The sequence below is a fragment of the Centropristis striata genome, chromosome 14 (genome assembly GCF_030273125.1).
Source record: "Centropristis striata isolate RG_2023a ecotype Rhode Island chromosome 14, C.striata_1.0, whole genome shotgun sequence".
Classification (NCBI taxonomy): Eukaryota; Metazoa; Chordata; class Actinopteri; order Perciformes; family Serranidae; genus Centropristis; species Centropristis striata.
In genome coordinates, this window is record NC_081530.1 from 34,514,944 (window position 1) to 34,536,340 (window position 21,397).

The following is a 21,397-nucleotide window of genomic DNA, read 5'->3' on the forward strand; positions in this document are numbered from 1 at the left end:
AGGTGCTCCCAGCTAAACATTAACCAGGCTTCCATCCTGTAGCAGCTATCAGCTATCAGGTGAGTTTATGGAGTCAAAAAGTTTCTAAAGCATCGTCATGTGTGGTTAGTCGGTGTGAAAACAGAGAAACGTGAGGTTATCTGCTCGTCTGGGCAATCAGTGACTTATCTCCGCTCACACCTAGTCCAGAGGTCACTACTGTTCTACTTTATCTCTTCTTCTACCAAGGTAGTAGAAGGTAGCAGTCACTTATCATTCTGTCTGAGCAGCAGCAGGGTCAGAGCTATGGGCTGGCTGCAGGATCCACAGAAGAAGAAGAAGCTTATTGTGAGTATTTGGTTTAATTCTAAGCCACCATGAGCTCTTTTTCATGTGCATTTGTTGTTTTTACTGTGAGTTAAGGTGCTAAATAGAACCCAAGATGTTCTTTCTGAGGCTTCGTTTTTTAACCTTTTCTTAACTGTGGACGTTTGGGTGAGAGAAATGCTCTATTTTTCATTGTAAATCATTATATAAGGTAAAAAAAAACTGTTCTAAGAAAGAACATCTTGGATTCTATTAAGCACCTTATCTTGTACTCACAGAAAAAAACAACTTTCTTAGGCATCGTTTATTAACCATTTCTTAACCCTTAATAGGACACTCATTGAAATACTTGCAAATTCCAAATTTCAACCCTAGAGAATATTGGAGGATATTACATACTGCCAGAATGTGTAAAAAACACATATGGACCTGGGGGAGGGGGTAATATTTAGAGAAAAAAGTTTACGAGATTAAAGTGGCAAATCTACAAGAAAAAAGTTGTGTTTTTTCCACTTTTTTTCTCATAAAAATGCGCATATTTGCCACTTTAATATCTCTTAAATCTGTGACTTTTTTTCCTGTAGATTTGCCACTTTAATGTAGTAAATTTGCTTTGTTGCTCCTTTATGTTTTCTTCTGGCCACTTTGTGTCCTTTTTGTATTTCTGTGGGGGGGGGGGTTTAGTATTTTTTCTGGTCAGTTTGTGTCTTTTTTTTTTTTTGTTGCTCTTTTATTACTTTTTTGTCCTTTTTGGTCATTTTATGTGGGTTTTTCTTTTGCTCCATTTGTCCACCTTGGGCCTTTAAAGCATTGTTTTGATGTATTTAATGTGTTTAATGTGCAACTTTTTTCGAGCATATTTGCCACTTTAAATCTCTTAAATCTGCATCTTTTTTTCTTGTAGATTTGCTACTTTAATCTAGTAAATTTGAAAAACGACACAAAATGACACAAAAAAAAGACATAAAAATACTAAAAAAGACACAAAATTATAGAAACAAAATGACCAAAGAAAGACACAAAATAATTTAAAAAAGACACAAAAGGACCCAAAAAGACACAAAATTACTAAAATAAGACACAAAATTACCAAAATAGACACAAAATTACCTAAAAAAGTAAGAAGAAACATAATGACCAAAAAAAGACACAAATTTATTTTAAAAAGACACAAAATTATTAAATAAAAAGACACTAAATTATTTTTAAAAGGACAAAAAATGATTTTAAAAAGACACAAAATTATTTAAAAAAAGGCACAAAATTATTTTAAAAAGACACAAAATTATTAAAAAAGACACAAAATTACAAGAAAAAACACAGAATTACCAAAAAAGACACAAAATTATTAAAAAAGACACAGAATTACCAAAACAGACACAATTTTTTTTAAAAAAGACACAAAATTATTTAAAAAAGACACAAAATTATCAAAAAAAGTAATTAAAGGGACCTTCCACACACAACACGGTAAAGTGCCATTCATATAAAACTCACATTAAACTTTCATATCAAGGTGGGGGCCACAAAATATCATCACGAGGGCCACAATTGGCCCGCGGGCCGCCAGTTTGAGAGCCCTGTATTACTTGATAAATGACATACCTGGCAGATTAACTCTGGATTATTTTTATTACACATTAACAAGAGGTCTCCAGGTTATTGTAGTCCCATGCGGATAGGATTTATTAATTTAATATTTTGCTATTAATCAATCTAAAAACTGCTGATGGACAGAATATCCAGGCTGAGATGTATTTTGTCTGATCTGAGTCACGATGTTGAACAAACGGGTTGAAGAAGTCACTCGTTCTGCTGTCAGACCTTTAACTCAACATCTCAGAACATCTGCACCAGATTCATGATTAAGTTATGTCTTTGAAGTTCATGCTGATGACTGAAATCCTGCTAACAAACATATGCAGATGGAAACAATAATATTATGTGGAAAAGGGTAAATAAAAGTTTTATTTATTTACCTATTTCACAATTCAAAGCTATTAAAGGAGAACAAAAACATCCCAAATCCTGGAAACTCACGTTTTAATTGCTCCCAACTGTGAGTGCATGATTTAAAATGATTGGTATCAGATTCTGAAGAAATGTCTCCATTGTGGTCTTCCATTGAAACCCATTAAGATGATTTAAAACCATCATTAATCTTAAAGAAAACAACCAGCAGCAGCATGTGAAGCAGCAGAGGAATGTTGAAAACATCAGATTGACGGACAGATGATGGTGAACCATGTCTTTTATGTTTCATAACCACTTCTGCTGCTATCCAACGTATCCTAGAGCTGCTACTCTCTACCTTCTGGGGTCCGAGATGATTTCAGCTCTGTCTCCACTGCGTTCAAGTCTTCATGTGTTTTAGTCTTTTTCGTCATTTTGTGTCTTTTTTTGGTTGTTTTGTGTCTTTTTTTGGTCATTTTGTGTCTTTTTTTGGTCATTTTATGTCTTTTTTTTGATAATCTTGTAGTCAATTTGTGACTTTTTTGGTCATTTTGTGGGATTTTTTTGTTGTCATTTTGTGTCTTTTTTTGGTCATTTTGTTTCTTTTTTGGGCCATTTTGTGTCTGTTTTGGTCAATTTGTGTCTTTTTGTAATTTTGTGGTCAATTTGAGTCCCTTTTTGCTTAATTTTATGTAATTCTTTGGTCATTTTGCGTCTTTTTTGTGTCTTTCTTGGTCATTTTGTATCATTTTTGATCATTTTGTGTCTTTTTTGGGTATTTAATTTCCTTTTTTGGTCATTTTGTGTCTTTTTTTTAGTTGTTCTGTGTCTTTTTTTTGTTCATTTTGTGGGTTTTTTTGTTGTCATTTTGTGTCTTTTTTTTGGTCATTTTGTTTCTTTTTTGGGTCCTTTTTGCTTAATTTTATGTAATTCTTTGGTCATTTTGTGTCTTTTTTGGTGGTCAACTTGAGTCCTTTTTTGCTTAATTTTATGTAATTCTTTGGAAATTTTGTGTATTTTTGATCATTTTGTGTCATTTTGTGATCAATTTGATTTTTTTGGGGGTAATTTTGTGTCTTTTCTGACAAATCCCAAAGTATCAAGTTGTTACTTTCCAAGGAGTCTCTAGCATGAAGCTGACTGTTACACACTCAGGAGGTCAGAATGGACCTTTAAACTGATAGCAAAGGATTTAGATTAAAAGAAACAATAAAATATAAAAAAATATATAAATGCACAGACAGAGATGTTTTAGTTGTTGTCTGCTTCATCATTTGTCCAAAATTCGTTGTATCAACTGAGTTTGTCTGATCTGAACTGTGAGATTCTGTTCAGTGAGCACAGGGGAAAAAAATAAACAAACAAAAAGAAGAGGGGTCGCGGACAACATGCTGTTAAATTAGGGGTCGCGACTCAAAAAGGTTGAGAACAGAAGACACTAGTAGAGGTTGGCCTTTGTGTTCTATCGGTTGTGTTGTTGGTGTTTTCTTGCCGACAGACTCAAAGTTGTTTTGCATCAAAGGCAAAACTGGCTTTTTGAGGAAAGAAATAATTAATTAGTGTCAGCAGAGCCTCAAAGGAAACGTTTGTGTGTTTGTGTGTCACAGATCGGCGTCTTGGCCGTTTCCATTGTGACCCTGATCCTCGGACTTGGACTCGGTCTCGGACTGGACCTGCAGAGATGTCAAAACAAAGGTAAAGACACACACACACACACCCACACACACACACACACACACAGGCACAAACATTTACAGTTTTCCACATTTACACAACTTAATTGTAAAAAGTCTTAGTTGTTATGACTCAAAGAGTCTGACAAATCTGACTGTCATGCCCAAAGAATTTACTTTTGGTGCTTCAGGGCACAAAGTGTTGTGATGCTGATTGAAGCCAGTCGCAGATTATCACTGTTTATTTTCTGGGAAACCACACGACTCAAAGGTAGAGTAAAGGTCAGTTTAAAAGGTCCATCCATCCATCCATCCATCCATCCATCCATCCATCCACCCATCCACCCATCCACCCACCCATCCATCCATCCACCCATCCATCCATCCATCCATCCATCCATCCATCCATCATCCATCCATCCAACCATCCATCCATCCATTTATCCATCCATCCATCCATCCATCCATCCACCCATCCATCCATTTATCCATCCACCCACCCACCCACCCATCCATCCATCCATCCATCCATCCATCCATCCATCCATCCATCCATTTATCCATCCAACCATCCATCCATCCATCCATCCATCCATCCATCCATCCATTTATCCATCCATCCATCCATCCATCCATCCATCCATCCATCCATCCATCCATCCAACCATCCATCCATCCATCCATCCATCCATCCATCCATCCACCCATCCATTTATCCATCCATCCATCCATCCATCCATTTATCCATCCATCCATCCATCCATCCATCCATCCACCCATCCACCCATCCATCCATCCATCCATCCATCCATCCACCCATCCATCCATCCATCCATCCATCCATTTTTCTGCTGTTTTTCTGTGTATAAATGGTAAAGAAAAGAAAAAACAAGGTACATTTCCATAGAAACCTGTGTCTTGTGTTTGTATTTTGGGTTCCTGCAGCTTTATACTTTGTTAATTAAAATTAAATGTAAAATCAGACTGATAGCCAAGTTTGTGTGGAGAAAAAGGAGCCATGCATGTGATGTAAGGACGGACTGGAAGATGCTGAACACAGACAGACATTAATGCAGAGGAAGTTGACACATTTGAACCAAAACCTCCTGGATTCAGAGGTTTAAGGGGCAGATATAGCTCTGTGCTGTGGGCTGACTCAAAGAATCTGACAAATCTGACTTTCATGCCCAAAGAATTTGCTTTTGGTGCTTCAGGGCACAAAGTGTTGTGATGCTGATTGAAGCCAGTCGCAGATTATCACTGTTTATTTCCTGGGAAACCACACGACTCAAAGGTAGAGTAAAGGTCAGTTTAAAAGGTCCATCCATCCATCCATCCATCCATCCATTTATCCATCCATCCATCCATCCATCCATCCATCCATCCATCCATCCATCCATCCATCCACCCATCCATTTATCCATCCATCCATCCATCCATCCATCCATCCATCCATCCATCCATCCATCCATTTATCCATACACCCATCCATTTATCCATCCATCCATTTATCCATCCACCCTTCCATCCATCCATCCATCCATCCATCCATTTATCCATCCACCCATCCACCCATCTCAAAAATGCACAGAATTACCAAAGAAGACACAAAATTATTTAAAAAAGACACAAAATTACCAAAAAAAGACAAATAATTCCCAAAAAGACACAAAATGATCATAAAAATACACAAAACTACAAAAAAAGACACAAAATTATTAAAAAAGACACAAAATTATTTAAAAAAGACACAACATTATTAAAAAAAGACACAACATGATGAAAAAAAGACACAAAATTCCCAAAAAAACGAAATAAAGGGACCTTCCATATACAACACTGTAAAGTGCCATTCATATAAAACTCACATTAAACTTTCATATCAAGGTGGAGGCCACAAAATATCATCACGAGGGCCACAATTGGCCCGCGGGACGCCAGTTTGAGACCCCTGGTTTACTAGATCTCTCTTTTCTTCTGATAATATACATATCGATTAATTAATGTGAACACAGGTTGCAAATATAAGATATAAGAGGTAAAATGAGGATACCATCTGGTTATATTTGTATGCTAAATACATTTGACCATATCTCTGGTTTTACTCAGACAATCATCATTAAAAAAAGACTGTAGTAAAGTTTCAAGCCATTATTTTAGAGAGAAGTTGACAACAGGGCTCGACTCCAAAAGAGCCAAAGCAGCTTCTTCATCACATTCAGACACAAAAACGACACAAAAGACACAAAATGACGAAAAAAAGACACAGACAGGACTAAAAATAACTAAAAAAAAAAACATAACAAAAGACACAAATGACCAAAAAAGAGACAAAATTACTTACAGAGACACAAAATTACCCAAAAAAAGACACAAAATTACCCAAAAAAGGACACAAAATTACCCCAAAAAAGTCACAAAATTACCCAAAAAAAGACACAAAATTACTAAAAAAGACACAAAATGACCTAAAAAGACACTAAATGACCAAAATTGTTGGGCTAAACACACAACAGCCAAATCAAACAGAGTCCCACTAGAATAAAAACCAGAGTTGATGACAGGATCACACACAATCACAAGATCACATTTATGTTGGTTTTTCTTTGTTTCTTTTGGTTCTAAATGTTGATCCAGTAAGTCAGAATAAAAAAATCAATTATTATCAGGTCATATAGGTTGTATACCAACATGGCATTTAAACAGATTGTATTGGACGCATTTGCCCCGTGTTATGAACCAGACTGAGAAGCTTCTACAACATTTATAAGAAATGTTGCGCTCAATCACTGGGAGTTTAACTCAGTCCGCACACAGTTTTAAATACAATCTTGACAGAGTCATCAATAGTTTAAAACAAACCTCCCACAATACCCACAGACAAATCTCAGAGTAGACACACCAGACGTGATCTTTAAATTCACTCTATGAGAAAAGACACACATGTTATGAAAACTTCTTGATTAGAACAGTCTTAATTAAAACATCTTGATTAGAACAATATTGATTGGAGAAATACAGCGAGACACTTTGCCTCCTGATTTTTGGCCGGATTTTCTAAAAAGAAAATCCCCCTTTAATCAACACAGAGAACCGTATTCTCTGTCTTCAGGCTGGATTAAAATAATGTAATCCACCTTTTCTGCAATTTATACAGCGGACTCCACGCGGATCCCTGTTTTAGGCAAGACATCGCCGGTCTTCCTTTACAACAAAAGGCCTTACAGCGGGACCGTTATCCCCTGTCTTCGAGCTGGACAGTCGTATGCCCCCTCTTTCTTCTATTTTTATTTTATTCTATTTTAATTTTTTAATTAAAATAAAACATTTTATTTGTTTTATTTATTTTTTAATTTTTTTAATTTTTTTTTTATAAGTCAATAAATCTTCTTGACGCATTGTATTTCTAACTATGACATCTGTTTTCTATTGACAACAACTCAATTTTGCAATTAGGCCAATTTGCACAGATTTTATTAAAAAGGTTTGTGCTCACCTCCCTTTTGATTAGGGTACCCTGCTGCTGTCAACAAAGTCTGGATGTCAGTTGTATCAGCAATAATTCAGGCTGTTATCATTTTCCAAAGAGAAATACAGGTTAAATTTCAAATCAAGCATATATAAAAAATTTATTTTAATACTCACGTCCTCCAGCTTCCACTCCCCATCACGTCGGGGTCACCATTTGTTAGAAAAATTGCATGAGGAAACCTTGAAAATTGATAATCTGTCACCAACAGAAAAAACCTCACCATTTTTCTGCGCAGATCGTTGATGGGGAATGAAAAAGCAGGAGGCCGTCCAAGTTCTCAGTTTAACATAGTTTTATTACAATACGTCAAAAAATGTGCACTTTACAGAGATTCTCCGGGTTCAAAAACTCATGTCCCTGAATACAAGCAGACTTGTTTCAGTTCGTGAAGTCTGAACCCCGACTCTCTCCCTGAACCCATTAAAATACTAACATTTGTTTACAAAACATGCTGGTCGATTTCCTCCAGGAAGTCCCGCCCTCTTGATCGCTGATTCGCCAGTTTTAATTAATACAACGGCACGTCAATGCCACCTGCTTGCTTGCTGCCCCGGACAAAGCCATCCTGGCCTCTTCTCCAGAACATTCAACCAAAACATTCTGCCTTGTTTTGTCTCACAAAGATATTATGTCTACAGAGTCAAAGGATTTTTACTGTCTCACATAGATTCTAAAAGTCTAAAAAATATGAAACAGACAATGAAATATATGTAGTCAAAGTTTCTAAACCAAAATTAACACACAAACATAATCATTGTATCAAAATCATATTGTCTGACTTAATATAAATGCATAGAGATATTTATTACACTCAAGGTTTGACCTTTGATAGTGACCTGCGTCACTCACAGAGACAGACAACAGGGACAGACACCAGAAAATAATCAATTATTTTAACAGACTAGACAGACCAAAACGACTCCGTAGAGTTAAAGAAGAAGCTCAGGATGGATTTATCATCAGGAGGAAATGTGTTTTTCTTCCCCACAGCTTCCTGTTTGACCTCAGCAGGTGACTCACACCTTGACCTGTCATGTGACATCACATGACTGGTAACGTGACATAAGAGCGTTCGTCTTGTTAAAAGCTCTCATGTGATGTTTGTGTCCTGGAGGTTAGGAATCGGCCTTGGAACTGGAGGGTGCACTGCAAAAAAGGTGTTTCGTCTAAAAAACAGATAAAAACACTAAATCTGAGGGAAATGATCTTGGTAAGAAAACAAACAAACAAATCATTGTCAGCTCACTCTGCTTGGGTCAGATCATCTCTGATTGCAGCTTTCATTTTTATCTTTTTTGTACATTTATTTTGTCTTTTTTGGTCATTTTGTGACCAAAAGAAGATGTAAAAAGACACAAAATGACCAAAAAAAGACACAAAATGACCTAAAAAAAGAAACAAAAAGACACAAAAAGAACAAAAAAAGACACAAAATGACCTAAAAAAGAAACAAAAAGACACAAAATGACCAAAAAAAGACACAAAATGACCTAAAAAAGAAACAAAAAGACACAAAAAGAACAAAAAAGACACAAAATGACCTAAAAAAGAAACAAAAAGACACAAAATGACCAAAAAACGACACAAAATGACCCCAAAAAGAAAAAAAAGACACAAAATGAACGAAAAAAGAAACAAAAAGACCAAAAGAAGACACAATAAAGATAAAAAATGACCAAAAAAAGACACAAAATGACCCCAAAAAGAAACAAAAAGACACAAAAGACACAAAAACCCACAGAAAGACACAAAAAGACCAAAAAAAGACACAAAAAAACCCAGAAAGACACAAAAAGACCAAAAAAAGACACAAAAAAGAACAAGAAGAGAAACAAAAAGACACAAAATAACAAAAAAAGAAACAAAAGACGTAAAATCAGGAAAAAGACATACAAAGACAAAAGATTACAAAAAAGCGTCATAAAATCATGAGTCATGAAGTGATAAAACCACATGAATGAAGACGTCTTTAATTAAAGAAAGCTGACGTTTCATGAGAACATGGAAGAGAAATGATTATTTTGATGGATGATGGTGAGATCATGTGTTTCCTCATCATTTATCATTTATGTGATTAATAAAACCAGACACACTTCAAATTAACTTTATTTACCTCAACGGGCCAAACACAACATGAGTCCTCCCACAGCTCACACACTGATGACACAATGTTCAACATTTACATTTATCACTTTCCTTTCCAGGCGTGATTACATCATTACATGATTACATGATGACATCACAATCACTAAGTGATTAATGAACCAAATGAAATGAGTTTTGTTCTGTTTCCTCCATGTCTGAATCTTTCCATCCTGCCTGTATTCACCACTTAAAACATGTTTAAATACCATGTTGGTATATTTTTCACCTATATGACCTGATAATAATAATAGATTTTTTTATTCTGACTTACTGGATCAACATTTAGAACCAAAAAGAAACAAAGAAAAACCAACATAAATGTGATCTTGTGATTGTGTGTGATCCTGTCATCAACTCTGGTTTTATTCTAGTAGGACTCTGTTTGATTTGGCTCTGGTGTGTTTAGAGGAACAATGTTGGTCATTTTGTGTCTATTTGTGTCTTTTGTGTTTTTTCGGGTCATTTTGTGTCTTTTGTTGTGTCATTTTTTATAGTTATTTTGTGTCTTTTTCTTGTCATTTTGTGACTTTTTGTGTCTTTTTTTTTAGTTATTTTGTGTCTTTTTTGGTCATATTGTGTCTTTTTTGGTCATTTTGTGTATTTTTCATGTCTTTTTTTCAGTTATTTTGTGTCTTCTTCTGTGATTTTTTTGGTCATTTTGTGTCTTTTTTGGTCATTTTGTGTCTTTTTTAGTTATTTTGTGTCTTTTTGTGTCTTCTGTGATTTTTTTGGTCATTTTGTGTCTTTTTTGGTCATTTTGTGTCTTTTTTTTGGTGAATGCAGGACTTTGACTTGCAGTGTGTGGTATTAGTATTAGAATACTTTTTGCACCACTGGTGAAAACTCTTTCACTCAACGGTTTGACTCCCTGTTGTTCTGTTGCATCTCTTCTGTCTGGTTTGTAGCAGTCGAAGCGTTAAAGTGTGTCTTCCTGTCTTCCTGTTGCAGTCGTCCCCCAGACGTCCTGCAGGAGTCGCTGCTACGAGCCGTATGACGCCGACGTCCCCGGCTGCAGATGTGACCACAACTGTCAGATCAGCAACACGTGTTGCTACGACTACCACGACACCTGCACCGTCCCCAGTCAGACTTTTACCTTTAATAACCCTTCAACTTGTCCTAAGGGGCAAAAATGACCCGATAACTAAAGCAGCTGGATTGAGTTTTAAAACCAAAATCTATTCTGCATGAACAAAAACAACCTGTCAATCATCACAAACTGGATTTAATCAATGGGATCCACTCGTTTTTATTACAACACAGCTGTCATAAGTAGGTTTGTGTCTTCTTCTGTGGTTTTTTTGTCATTTTGTGTCTTTTTTTTGTCGTTTTGTGTCTTCTGTGGTTTTTTTTGTCATTTTTTGGTTATTTTGTGTATTTTTTTTTGCCATTTTGTGTCTTCTTCTTTTTTTTTGTCGTTTTGTGTCTTCTGTGTTCCTTTTGTCATTTTTTGGTTATTTTGTGTATTTTTTTGCCATTTTGTGTCTTCTTCTGTTTTTTTTGTCATTTTGTGTCGTCTTCTGTGTTTTTTTGTCATTTTGTCTTCTTCTGTTTTTTTTTGTCATTTTTTGGTTATTTTGTGTATTTTTTTTGCCATTTTGTGTCTTCTTCTGTTTTTTTGTCATTTTGTGTCTTCTTCTGTGTTTTTTTGTCATTTTGTCTTCTTCTGTGTTTTTTTTTTGTCATTTTTTGGTTATTTTGTGTATTTTTTTGCCATTTTGTGTCTTCTTCTGTGTTTTTTTTGTCATTTTGTCTTCTTCTGTGTTTTTTTGTTGTTGTAATTTTGTGTCTTTTTTATTTGCTGATATATACATTTACGGTGTTTTATTGTTACTGAAACTGAATTAACCCATTTATCATTTTTAAAATTTTAGCATTTAACACTAGTGAAATACGTTTGGTCCCCTGAATCTTGCATATTTACATGTATATGTTCATTAATATGTATTGTCCCTGTTTTAAATAAATAAACTCAAACTCAATACTAGGGAAAGTCAACAAATTTCAAGTTGAAAAAAGATGATAAAAGGGGGTTTTCTACGCTGTTAAACATGGTGACGGGTCATTTTTGACCCCTAAGACAACACAAGGGTTAATTAACAATTCTGCAACCCAAGAGGGATTCCACCAGTTTGTTTGAATATTGCAGTGAAGCTCACTAACTCCCTGAATGTTCCTCCAGCCCAGACGTGGGAGTGCAGCAGGCTGCGGTGTGGAGAGACGAGGCTGAGCCAGAGCAGATGTCACTGCTCCGACGACTGTCTCTCTGCAGGAGACTGCTGCTCAAACTACAAACATGTCTGCCACGGTGAGAAACATCAGCAACCCATAAAGATAAGACAAGCTAAAATATGTTTAACCGAGACTCAACAGACTCATGAGGGTGTTGACTGATTTGGAGGCCTGCATCTGTTTTATCTTTCCAGCATCTAAGAGCCTCTTGGGGTTTTTAACCACAGTTTATACTTTAATGCAGGGGTCTCAAACTGGAGTCCCGCGGGCCAATTGTGGCCCTCGTGACGATATTTTGTGGCCCCCACCTTGATATGAAAGTTTAATGTGAGTTTTATATGAATGGTACTTTACCGTGTTGTGTGTGGAAGGTCCCTTTAATGACTTTTTTTGATAATTTTGTGTCTTTTTTAAATAATTTTGTGTCTTTTTTAAATAATTTTGTGTCTTTTTTAAATAATGTTGTGTCTGTTTTGGTAATTCTGTGTCTTTTTTAATAATTTTGTGTCTTTTTTGGTAATTCTGTGTTTTTTCTTGTAATTTTGTATCTTTTTTAATAATTGTGTGTCTTTTTTAATAATTTTGTGTCTTTTTTAATAATTTTGTGTCTTTTTAAAATAATTTTGTGCCTTTTTTTAAATAATTTTGAGTCTTTTTAAAATCATTTTTTGTCTTTTTAAAACAAATTTGTCTTTTTAAAATAATTTTGTGTCTTTTTTTGGTCATTATGTTTCTTCTTTAAGTAATTATAATTTTTTCTGTCATTTTGTGTCTTTTTTTGTAATTTTGTGTCTTTTTTTGTAATTTTGTGTCTTTTTTTGTAATTTTGTGTCTTTTTTAAGTAATTATGTTTTTTCCTGTCATTTTGTGTCTTTTTTTTTTTAGTAATTTTGTGTCTTTTTTTAGTAATTGTTTTTTTTCTGTCATTTTGTGTCTTTTTTAAAAATAATTTTGTCTCTTTTTTTGGTCATTTTGATACTGCCTCCAGTGGCCCCCAGGTAATTTGAGTTTGAGACCCCTGATATAAAAGGATCTTCTCAAGCAGGATGGGGCCCAGTAAGGGTTTTTACAGAATCATCAGAATCACCTTTACTGTCATTGCACAGAGTAACAAGTACTAGAGCAACGAAATTAGCCATCAACCCGTCCAAACGTACAAAACACACATACAATATGACAGAGGTGGACAGGACAGGGAGACATGGGTATGTTTACAGCCTCATTCGTTTCTGATGTCTGTCTTTGTGTCTTTGAGACACTTTTGACATTTTTCAGCTGCTGTTATTAACATGCGTTGTATTTTTAGGAGAGAAAGAATGGGTGGAGGACGAGTGTGAGGACCTGGCAACTCCGAAATGTCCAGCAGGGTAAGAATCAAGGTTATTATAATTAAGGAAAACTAACAAATTATTGAGAACTAGTATGAAAAAACATTTTTGTTAACTGAAATAAAAATAAAAACGAGAGTTTAAAAAAAAAAAAGATAACTAACTGAAACTGTACAAAGCTAACTAAAACTAACTAAAATTATAGTCAATCAAGAAAAATGCACGTTTTATTAGTTAGAATACACTAATTCTAAGGTATTTGTGGGTTCGTTAAGATTAGATATTTTTACTTGTTTTGGAAAGTCTTGTCGTCTTTTGCTATTTTTAAGCAAAATTTTATCACTTGTGGTTCTGAGTCACGTGATGTGTGGTCATTGCCTTGCCCCCCTTTAGATGGTCAGATCGCTGTCACAGAGGTCAGTGACAGACACGTTATGTTTTGATATATCTTATATAATAAATAAATGAAGAAACAGATAAACAATGGCATTTTGTCACTTGTGGTGCTGAGTCATGTGACATGTGGTCATTGCCTTGCCCCCTTTAGACGGTCAGACCGGTGGATCTCGCCTAGGGCACCAAATGGGCTAGAGCCGGCCCTGCATTGATGTAAAATATTTTATACATATTTTTGGTGTTGGATATACTTAGTCCATCTAAAATAGTGTATATTTTAGCACTGTATTCTCAGTTTGAAGTGTTTGTGGTGGAAATATACTCCTGAAACAAGGACAGTGGATTGGCATTATGTCAATATCTAATATAAGATTAGATATAGTCTCAGACTTTGGATATTGTAAATTTCTTTCCGGACCTTTATCACTTAGTCATCATATCCTTTTAACCAGTGGTGGCATGAAGTTCATTTACTCAAGTACTGTACTTTAATACAATCTCGAGGTACTTTATTTGAGTATTTCCATTTTATGTAACATTATACTTCTATCTCACTACATTTTTAGACAAATATTGTACTTTTTACTCCACTACATTTAGGTGACAGCTTTAGTTACTTTTCAGGTCGAGATTTAACATAAAAAACATGATCAATTTGAAGTGATTAGACATTTTTTTAAAATATATATATTAAACCTCATTACAGTATATTAAGTATTTAAAATGAGCCCTGAGAAAATGTAAATGCTGCTGACATAAATGCATCAATAATAATAATAATCTAATGATTGATTTAGAATATATACAACAATCTGAGTGGGGCCATTCTACACAATGAGTACTTTTACTTTTGACACTTTAGGTACATTTTGAGGCTGATACCTTTTGTAATTTTTGAACTTTTACTTGTAGTGGAGTAAATGTGGTATGAGTACTGTTACTGTTGCTTCTAACTGATGATGCAATATGAATATGTTCAAGGTATTTGATCAAAAATATGGTCCAGCCCATAACTAAAACAAGTGAATAAGGGATTTCAGTCTTGTGTAAAGATTTCTTTTAGGATTGACATTGTGAGCTTTTTCGTGCTTTTCAATCTATTCAGCTGTTGAATATGGTGAGTTTTTACCTAAAATATTGGCTCCAATTGTGAGTTTTAGTTGCATGTAGTTTAAATGATATTTCAAAAGTATTTTCTACCACCAGTATCTACCCACAGATACTGAAATGAGAAAAAAACATGTTAGTTTTAAGTATTTTTGGCTTATTTTAATTCATTGCTATTCAGGCCGTAATTGCTCAAAATTTGTATTTTTGGTCTTATTTTACGTCTGGGATGCCCTGCTTAGCATGCTGCCCCCGCGACCCAGCCCCGGGTAAGCGGAGGAAAATGGATGCATCATTGTTTTTTCCAGTTCCTAGATATTTTTACTTACTTAAAGAATTCTTATAAAAGAAAAATGTAGATGTACAAAAATGTGCTTACTGCACTGGCAGATAATTTGACTTGTTTCAAGCATGTATTTGCTTAATTCTAGTTATTTCTTTCTCATTTTTAGGTTCAAGCAGCAGCCTCTGCTCCTCGTCTCCCTGGATGGCCTGCGGGCGGAGTACCTGCAGACCTGGAGCGCCGTCATCCCCGTCCTGGACAAACTCAGTTAATGCTTAACACATGATACACATTATTATCTACTCCACTCTATTCTAGTCCCATCCAGACATGAACTCTGACTAGTGGAGAACCAATTATATATATCCTTAATTTAACCCTCTGGGGTCTGAGCCTATTTGCCCTTTATATACCACATAATATTTACTATACTCATGTTTGGTATTTGGTATTTTCTCAGCACAACTTCAACATGATCTGACGATTATTTTTTCACTTTAACCCACTTTATTAACACATTGAGCCCCAAAATACATAAAAAAATCATGAAATCTGAAATAAAGTTATACTATTTAAGACAGGGGTCTGAAAACTCAAATTACCTGGGGGCTGCTGGAGGCAGTATCGAAATGACCAAAAAAATACACAAAATTACAAAAAAAAGACACAAAATGACCAAAAAAGACACAAAATTATTAAAAAAGACGCCTCTGGCGCCACGCTCACCACTCTGTTTTCTGTTCTCTTTACTTCACAGAGCAGTGTGGAACCTCAGCACCGTACATGCAGGCAGCATTTCCCAGCAAAACGTTCCCCAACCATTACACCATTGTTACGGTAAAGACGCTCGCACTCACAATGCACGCATGTATGAAATCACACCAGAAGAATCTCACTCCCAGTTTACGTCAGTGGACTTCACAATCAGATACAGATCCCCTGGACATCCCTCTTCCTCACCGGATAAACATGCTCATGTAGAAGCAGATGCAGATGTGTTTTGTGACCATTACTGGATTTATTTTTTGGGGCCAGCCATTACTCAGAACCTTTGTTGGCAAGACTGCAATCAAGATTGAAAAGAAACAGTCGATTCGCCTCTTGAGGTAACCGAAAAATGAACAAGCGGTTTCGTTGAGCCACAAAAATGCTGTTATAATGACGTCTGTTGAACTTAAGAAACATACTGTGAAAGGCTCAGAGCTCAAAGGTGGCCCCGACATGTTCTGCTTTACCGTCTGTTTCACTCTAAAAGGGAGCACAGTTTACAAAATGAACATCATCTTGTACTGAAGAAGATTTGAAACTAAAGTCTGATTTCCACCGGGCGTGGAATGGCTGCACCGCGGTGACCGTTGCTGAAAACCTAAAAGCCTAAAACTACTTCACATAAGCAATACGTCTTGACCGGGGGCACCAGATCATCAATCAATCAATCAATCAATCAATCAATCAATCAATCAATCAATCAATCAATCAATCAATCAATCAATCAATCAATCAATCAATCAATCAGAGGTTCTCAGAGGGTCGGAGATATGGACGACGAGAGACTGGCTTTTTGTCATTTTGTGTATTTTTTTGTCATTTTGTGTCTTTTTAATTAATTTAGTCATTCTGTCTTTTTTGGTCATTTTGTGTATTTTTTTTGTAATTTTGTGTCTTTTTTTTGGTCATTTTGATACTGTGACAGTGATCTGACCGTCTAAAGGGGGGCAAGGCAATGACCACAAGTCACGTGACTCAGCACTACAAGTGACAAAATCTCATTGTTGATCTGTTTCTTTATTTTGTTAATATTTATTATTTTCAAGACAGAACACGAAGCGTCGGCAACAATGGGTATCGAAAATTATTACTGTTTTTTTTGTCGCCTATGCCTAGAGCCGGCCCTGACTGGAACGTATCCAAATAACTGACTCTCCTCTTTCTCCTCTCAGGGTCTCTATCCAGAGTCCAACGGTTTGATCGATAACAGCATGTACGACCCGGTGTTTGACGCCAGCTTCAGTCTGTCCAACGCAGAGAAAGACAACCCTGCATGGTACTTCGGCCAGCCTGTGAGTCATTAAGTTACATGAACTTCAGATGCACACTGAATTATTTATTCACCTATGTATTCTTTTTGTTTTATTAGATAGCTTCGTATAAGCATTTTGCCACAAAGAACTCTGAGAAATTTGAAGTCTATCTATCTATCTCTATCTATCTATCTAATCTATTTAGATCAATATTTGTAGACAAAAATAAGATTTGATTAGTTTTTTTTACTTGAAAACCAAAGGACTGAGTTTTATCTGCAGAAATTCCATCCAGAATATATAGAGCTTTTTTTTTTGTTGTTGTAATTTTGTGTCTTCTTTTGGTCATTTTTTGTAATTTTGTGTATTTTTTTGGGTCATTTTGTGTCTTTTTTTTGTAATTTTGTATTTTTTTGTCATTTTGTGTCTTTTTTTTGCAAATTTTGATACTGCCTCCAGCGGCCCCCAGGTAATTTGTGTTTGAGATCCAAGATTTAGAGCGTTCTACTTGTTCTGTAGCACGAATAAAAAGACATGTTTGAGTTTAAATATATCACTGGAAGTAGATTCAACTCATTCGTTGAAAGTTTCTTGTGCTAAAAGGTGACTTGGGAATTATAGTTTGAAAAGATAAAGCTGATTTTTTCCAGGACTTCAACAATTAGTGAATTGGATTTACTGTAATGTTGCAATCTAAACAGATAACATGTTGTATTGAAGATTTAACTCATCATGTGTTATAACTTTAGTTAAACTGTTATAATCCCCTTTGCACCCTGGTCCCTGTTGATCCGTCCTGTTTGTCTTTGCAGATTTGGCACACAGCGAAGTACCACGGACTGAAGTCTGGGACTTTCTTCTGGCCAGGATCAGACGTCAAAATCAACGGAAGCTATCCCAACATCTACAAACCTTACGATGGGTAAAACTCACATTTTCTGTTTGTTTTTGTTTTTAAAAAAAGGCATGCTGGGTAACAAAAGATCATGAACTGTAAAGTTTTATATAATGCTGGAGTCCAAAATTACTGGCTGTACCATTTTATTTGTAATCTGAGAAATAACAGAATTGAAAACTAGAAAATTTCCTCTGGGTAAATAGTGAAAGGGCCACGGGGGCTACTGCCGGTGTGTGTACACTATGATGAGATTCTTCAGAGATTTATAACAATTAATACTAGTAATGTTATAATACTATGTAATATACAAGGAGCACACCTACAACAAGCATTCCTTTTCAAGTATTTATTTAGACAGCAACCTATGACCTTTAAGCTCATTATGTGTGTGTGTATGTGGGTGAAACGTGCATCTGGAGGAGTGTGCACGCTGACACCTGCATGTGTGTCTGTGTGTGCGTGTATCTGTAACTGTAATCACATCAAAGGATCAAAGGCAGTCAGAGCAGAGCAATCAACAGAATTAACTGCCACCAACTGTCAATGTACTGGAACAGTGACAGCAGCCAGAGGTGGACAGACTGGAATTTCTGGCCTCGAACAGAAAGCATTTTTGGCAAAACCATAATACCTATCATTGATCCGACTTCACTTTGAGCGTCCTGAGTTCTTCCTGAACGTCTACATATGTTTTTTGTGAAGAAAAACGAAGAATTAGCTTTGTAAGAGCGATCTAAAAAACTGTTAAATATGCTTTCCTACAGAAATCTTCCTGCATTTTTAATATGGGAGCCAATGAGGCTGTTGGTGGTGTTGGTGGATCATCTGTGCGTCCTACGCCCAAACTATAACTCTGACAGCTTTACCAGAGGATTGTGAGGGAGAAGACTAATTTTCCTACGTTTCTATGTATAAATTATTTCTGTAGAGTGGAATTTGCGGTCTGGAGCGCAGTTTACAAATGTATTTTTTGACAGTTTTTTCTCTCCCTCTACAGTCTGGCGATGATGTCACACACTGTGACACGAACATTCCGTGCAATACACACCCATTATAATCTCAGAATTTCTCCAAAAATGATCATGGTCATTGAACAGGGATTGATAAAAAACTATATGACCTATCGAAACGTGGATTAATACACCGATACACAAGACTTGTGTCTACTGTTTAAAGTTTAAATGGAGTCTCTAGGTGAAATTATGCCGGAGAAGTAGACGTTTAAAAATCTCCAATTATTGTTCTTTTTCCCTCATTTTTTTTCAGCCGTCCCATTCACTTCAATGCAAAATTTTGGGCAGTTTTTCATTCAGATTCCTTAGAGAAAAGTAATAGCACACCGGTCCAGATGGAACCGCACGTTTTGATCAGGCGACAATCTCCGTGTCTGAGCATGGAAGCCACAAGGAAGTGCATAAAGCCTGCAATTCACCGAAAATTCCAATAGGGGGTGCTTAGTTTGGCTGCAAAAGAAATCTGCCCATTCATTTCAGTGCTAAATTTGAAAACTTCTCACTTGATTTATTACCTCAGAAAAATTTTTCAGGGACAACACTATGGTCTCAATCGCTAGTAAAAAATCTTCTTCAAGACAATTTGATGTCAATAGTTCTAATAATGGCCCCATTTAGAAGAAAATAGAAGATAAAGAATCGTATGATTTGGGGCGGGGCTACCTTTGATTGACAGGTCACTGACAAGGCGAGCCGTCACCAGGAGAGAAGCAGAGCGTATACACGGCAACGTGTCAATAAAGTTATATATAACGTTATATAGATAGAAAAGAGGACGTTTAGCGGTTTGGTCTCATAACTTTGACCCTTTCACTGTATTTTCACTTAATGACAGTTTATTTGAACGTTTTGTTCAGTAAAATGTCTTGTTCAGTGTTTGGTTGGACTAACAGACACTCCAAGGAGTCGCTGCTCAGTTTTCTGAGGTAAGAAAGATACATTTTGTTTTTGTTTTTTTGCTAGCCAAAACCAACATCTCAGTTAATGCTCCAGTTAATGCTAACATGAATTAGCAGCAGCTTCCCTCAGTCAGGTTGAGGTGTAGAGAGGCTGTAGTCAGTGTCGTCATATCCGTCGCGCTCCGCGACAGTCCAGTTATGGTCTGCTCCGCGTATCGGAAACATGATGGCGACGCAAGATGGCGACGAGTGTAACGCTGAACTCGAGGCCTCCAACGGGCCACAAACCAATGGGTGACGTCACGGTGACTACAGCCATTATTTACATACAGTCTATGGTTTTGATATATAATTGTTAAAGTCTGCCCCCTTGCCACACTCTTCCACTGAATTCCATGAAAAGCAGGCAGGCAGATGTAATTATGCCATCCAAACACGCCAAAACATATCCAGATAATCTTCAGCTGCACGTAGTTTCAGTTTAGTTTCCAGTTTATCTGAGCACAAACATAAACTGCTGCAGCTTACTGTAAAGACGACTTGTCAGCGTTTCCTCCTCATCTCCACAGAAGTCATTCCACAAAATTGTCCATATTGCACAGAGTAAACAGAGAGAGAGAGAGAGAGAGAGAGTGTGTGTGTGTGTGTGTGTGTGTGTGTGTGTGTGTGTGAGAGAGAGAGTCTGTGTGTATGTGTGTGTGAGTGTGTGAGAGTGTATGCGTGTGTGAGTGAGTGTGTGTGTTTGTGTGTGTGAATGTATGTGAGTGTGTGTGTGAGTGTGTGTCTGTGTGTGAGAGAGTGAGTGTGTGTGTGTGTGTCTGTATTTGTGCGTGTGAGTGAGTCTGTGTGTGTCTGTGTGAGTGTGTCTCTATTTGTGCGCGTGTGTGAGTGAGTCTGTTTGTGTGTGTCTGTATTTGTGCGTGTGTGTTTGTGTATCTGTTTGTGTGTGTGTGTGTCTGTATTTGTGCGTGTGTGTGTGTGTGTCTCTGTGTGTGTGTCTCTGTGTTTGTGTCTGTATTTGTGCGTGTGTGTGTATCTGTTTGTGTGTGTGTGTGTGTCTGTATTTGTGCGTGTGTGTGTCTGTATTTGTGTGTGTGTGTTTGTGCGTGTGTGAGTCTGTGTGTGTGTGTGTGTGTGCGTCTGTATGTGTATCTGTGTGTGTGTGTGTGTGTGTGTGTGTGTGTGCGCGTGTTGGCAGCTGCTCAGCTTTTCACCACTTCCTCAGAAAAATGACATTATCTGACTCCACATGCCGAGTAAATCTGTTCAAGTTTATTTATAAGTTAACTACTTGAGGCAAACGTTGGATCAGTGTGTAAGTCTGTTGAAAAGTGCTACATAGATAAACAGATCACTATTATAATTATAAGTATAGTGAGTGTTTTGCCTCATGGAACGTGTGGTTTCATCTTTGATCCTGGTGACACATTTACACCTGTGAGGCAATACCAATAAAGGTGCAATGGATTACCTGGAATTGTTGCTAATCGTTTTCCAAATAGCGGATTTAGTGGATAGAAGCCATAAATCAGTGATAGCAGATAACAGGCTCCGGCTGGTAAGTGCTGAGTGGTATTTGATGAGTGTGTGTGAGTGAATGTTTTTAACCTT

The 21,397-nt window shown here is 36.5% G+C and overlaps 1 protein-coding gene across 1 annotated transcript in view; it reads left to right on the forward strand.

Annotated features, from left to right (window-relative positions):
• Positions 1 to 285: 285 nt before the first annotated feature.
• The window catches only part of LOC131984929 (venom phosphodiesterase 1), a 63,100-nt gene continuing 41,988 nt past the window's right edge, over positions 286 to 21,397 (forward strand). Inside the window, exons 1-9 of the mRNA XM_059349894.1 lie at positions 286 to 327; positions 3,867 to 3,954; positions 10,558 to 10,692; positions 11,792 to 11,917; positions 13,148 to 13,208; positions 15,125 to 15,222; positions 15,713 to 15,792; positions 16,896 to 17,015; positions 17,789 to 17,898. Of these exons, the coding sequence (XP_059205877.1) occupies positions 286 to 327; positions 3,867 to 3,954; positions 10,558 to 10,692; positions 11,792 to 11,917; positions 13,148 to 13,208; positions 15,125 to 15,222; positions 15,713 to 15,792; positions 16,896 to 17,015; positions 17,789 to 17,898 (860 nt within the window). The remainder of the gene's footprint in view (positions 328 to 3,866; positions 3,955 to 10,557; positions 10,693 to 11,791; positions 11,918 to 13,147; positions 13,209 to 15,124; positions 15,223 to 15,712; positions 15,793 to 16,895; positions 17,016 to 17,788; positions 17,899 to 21,397) is intronic.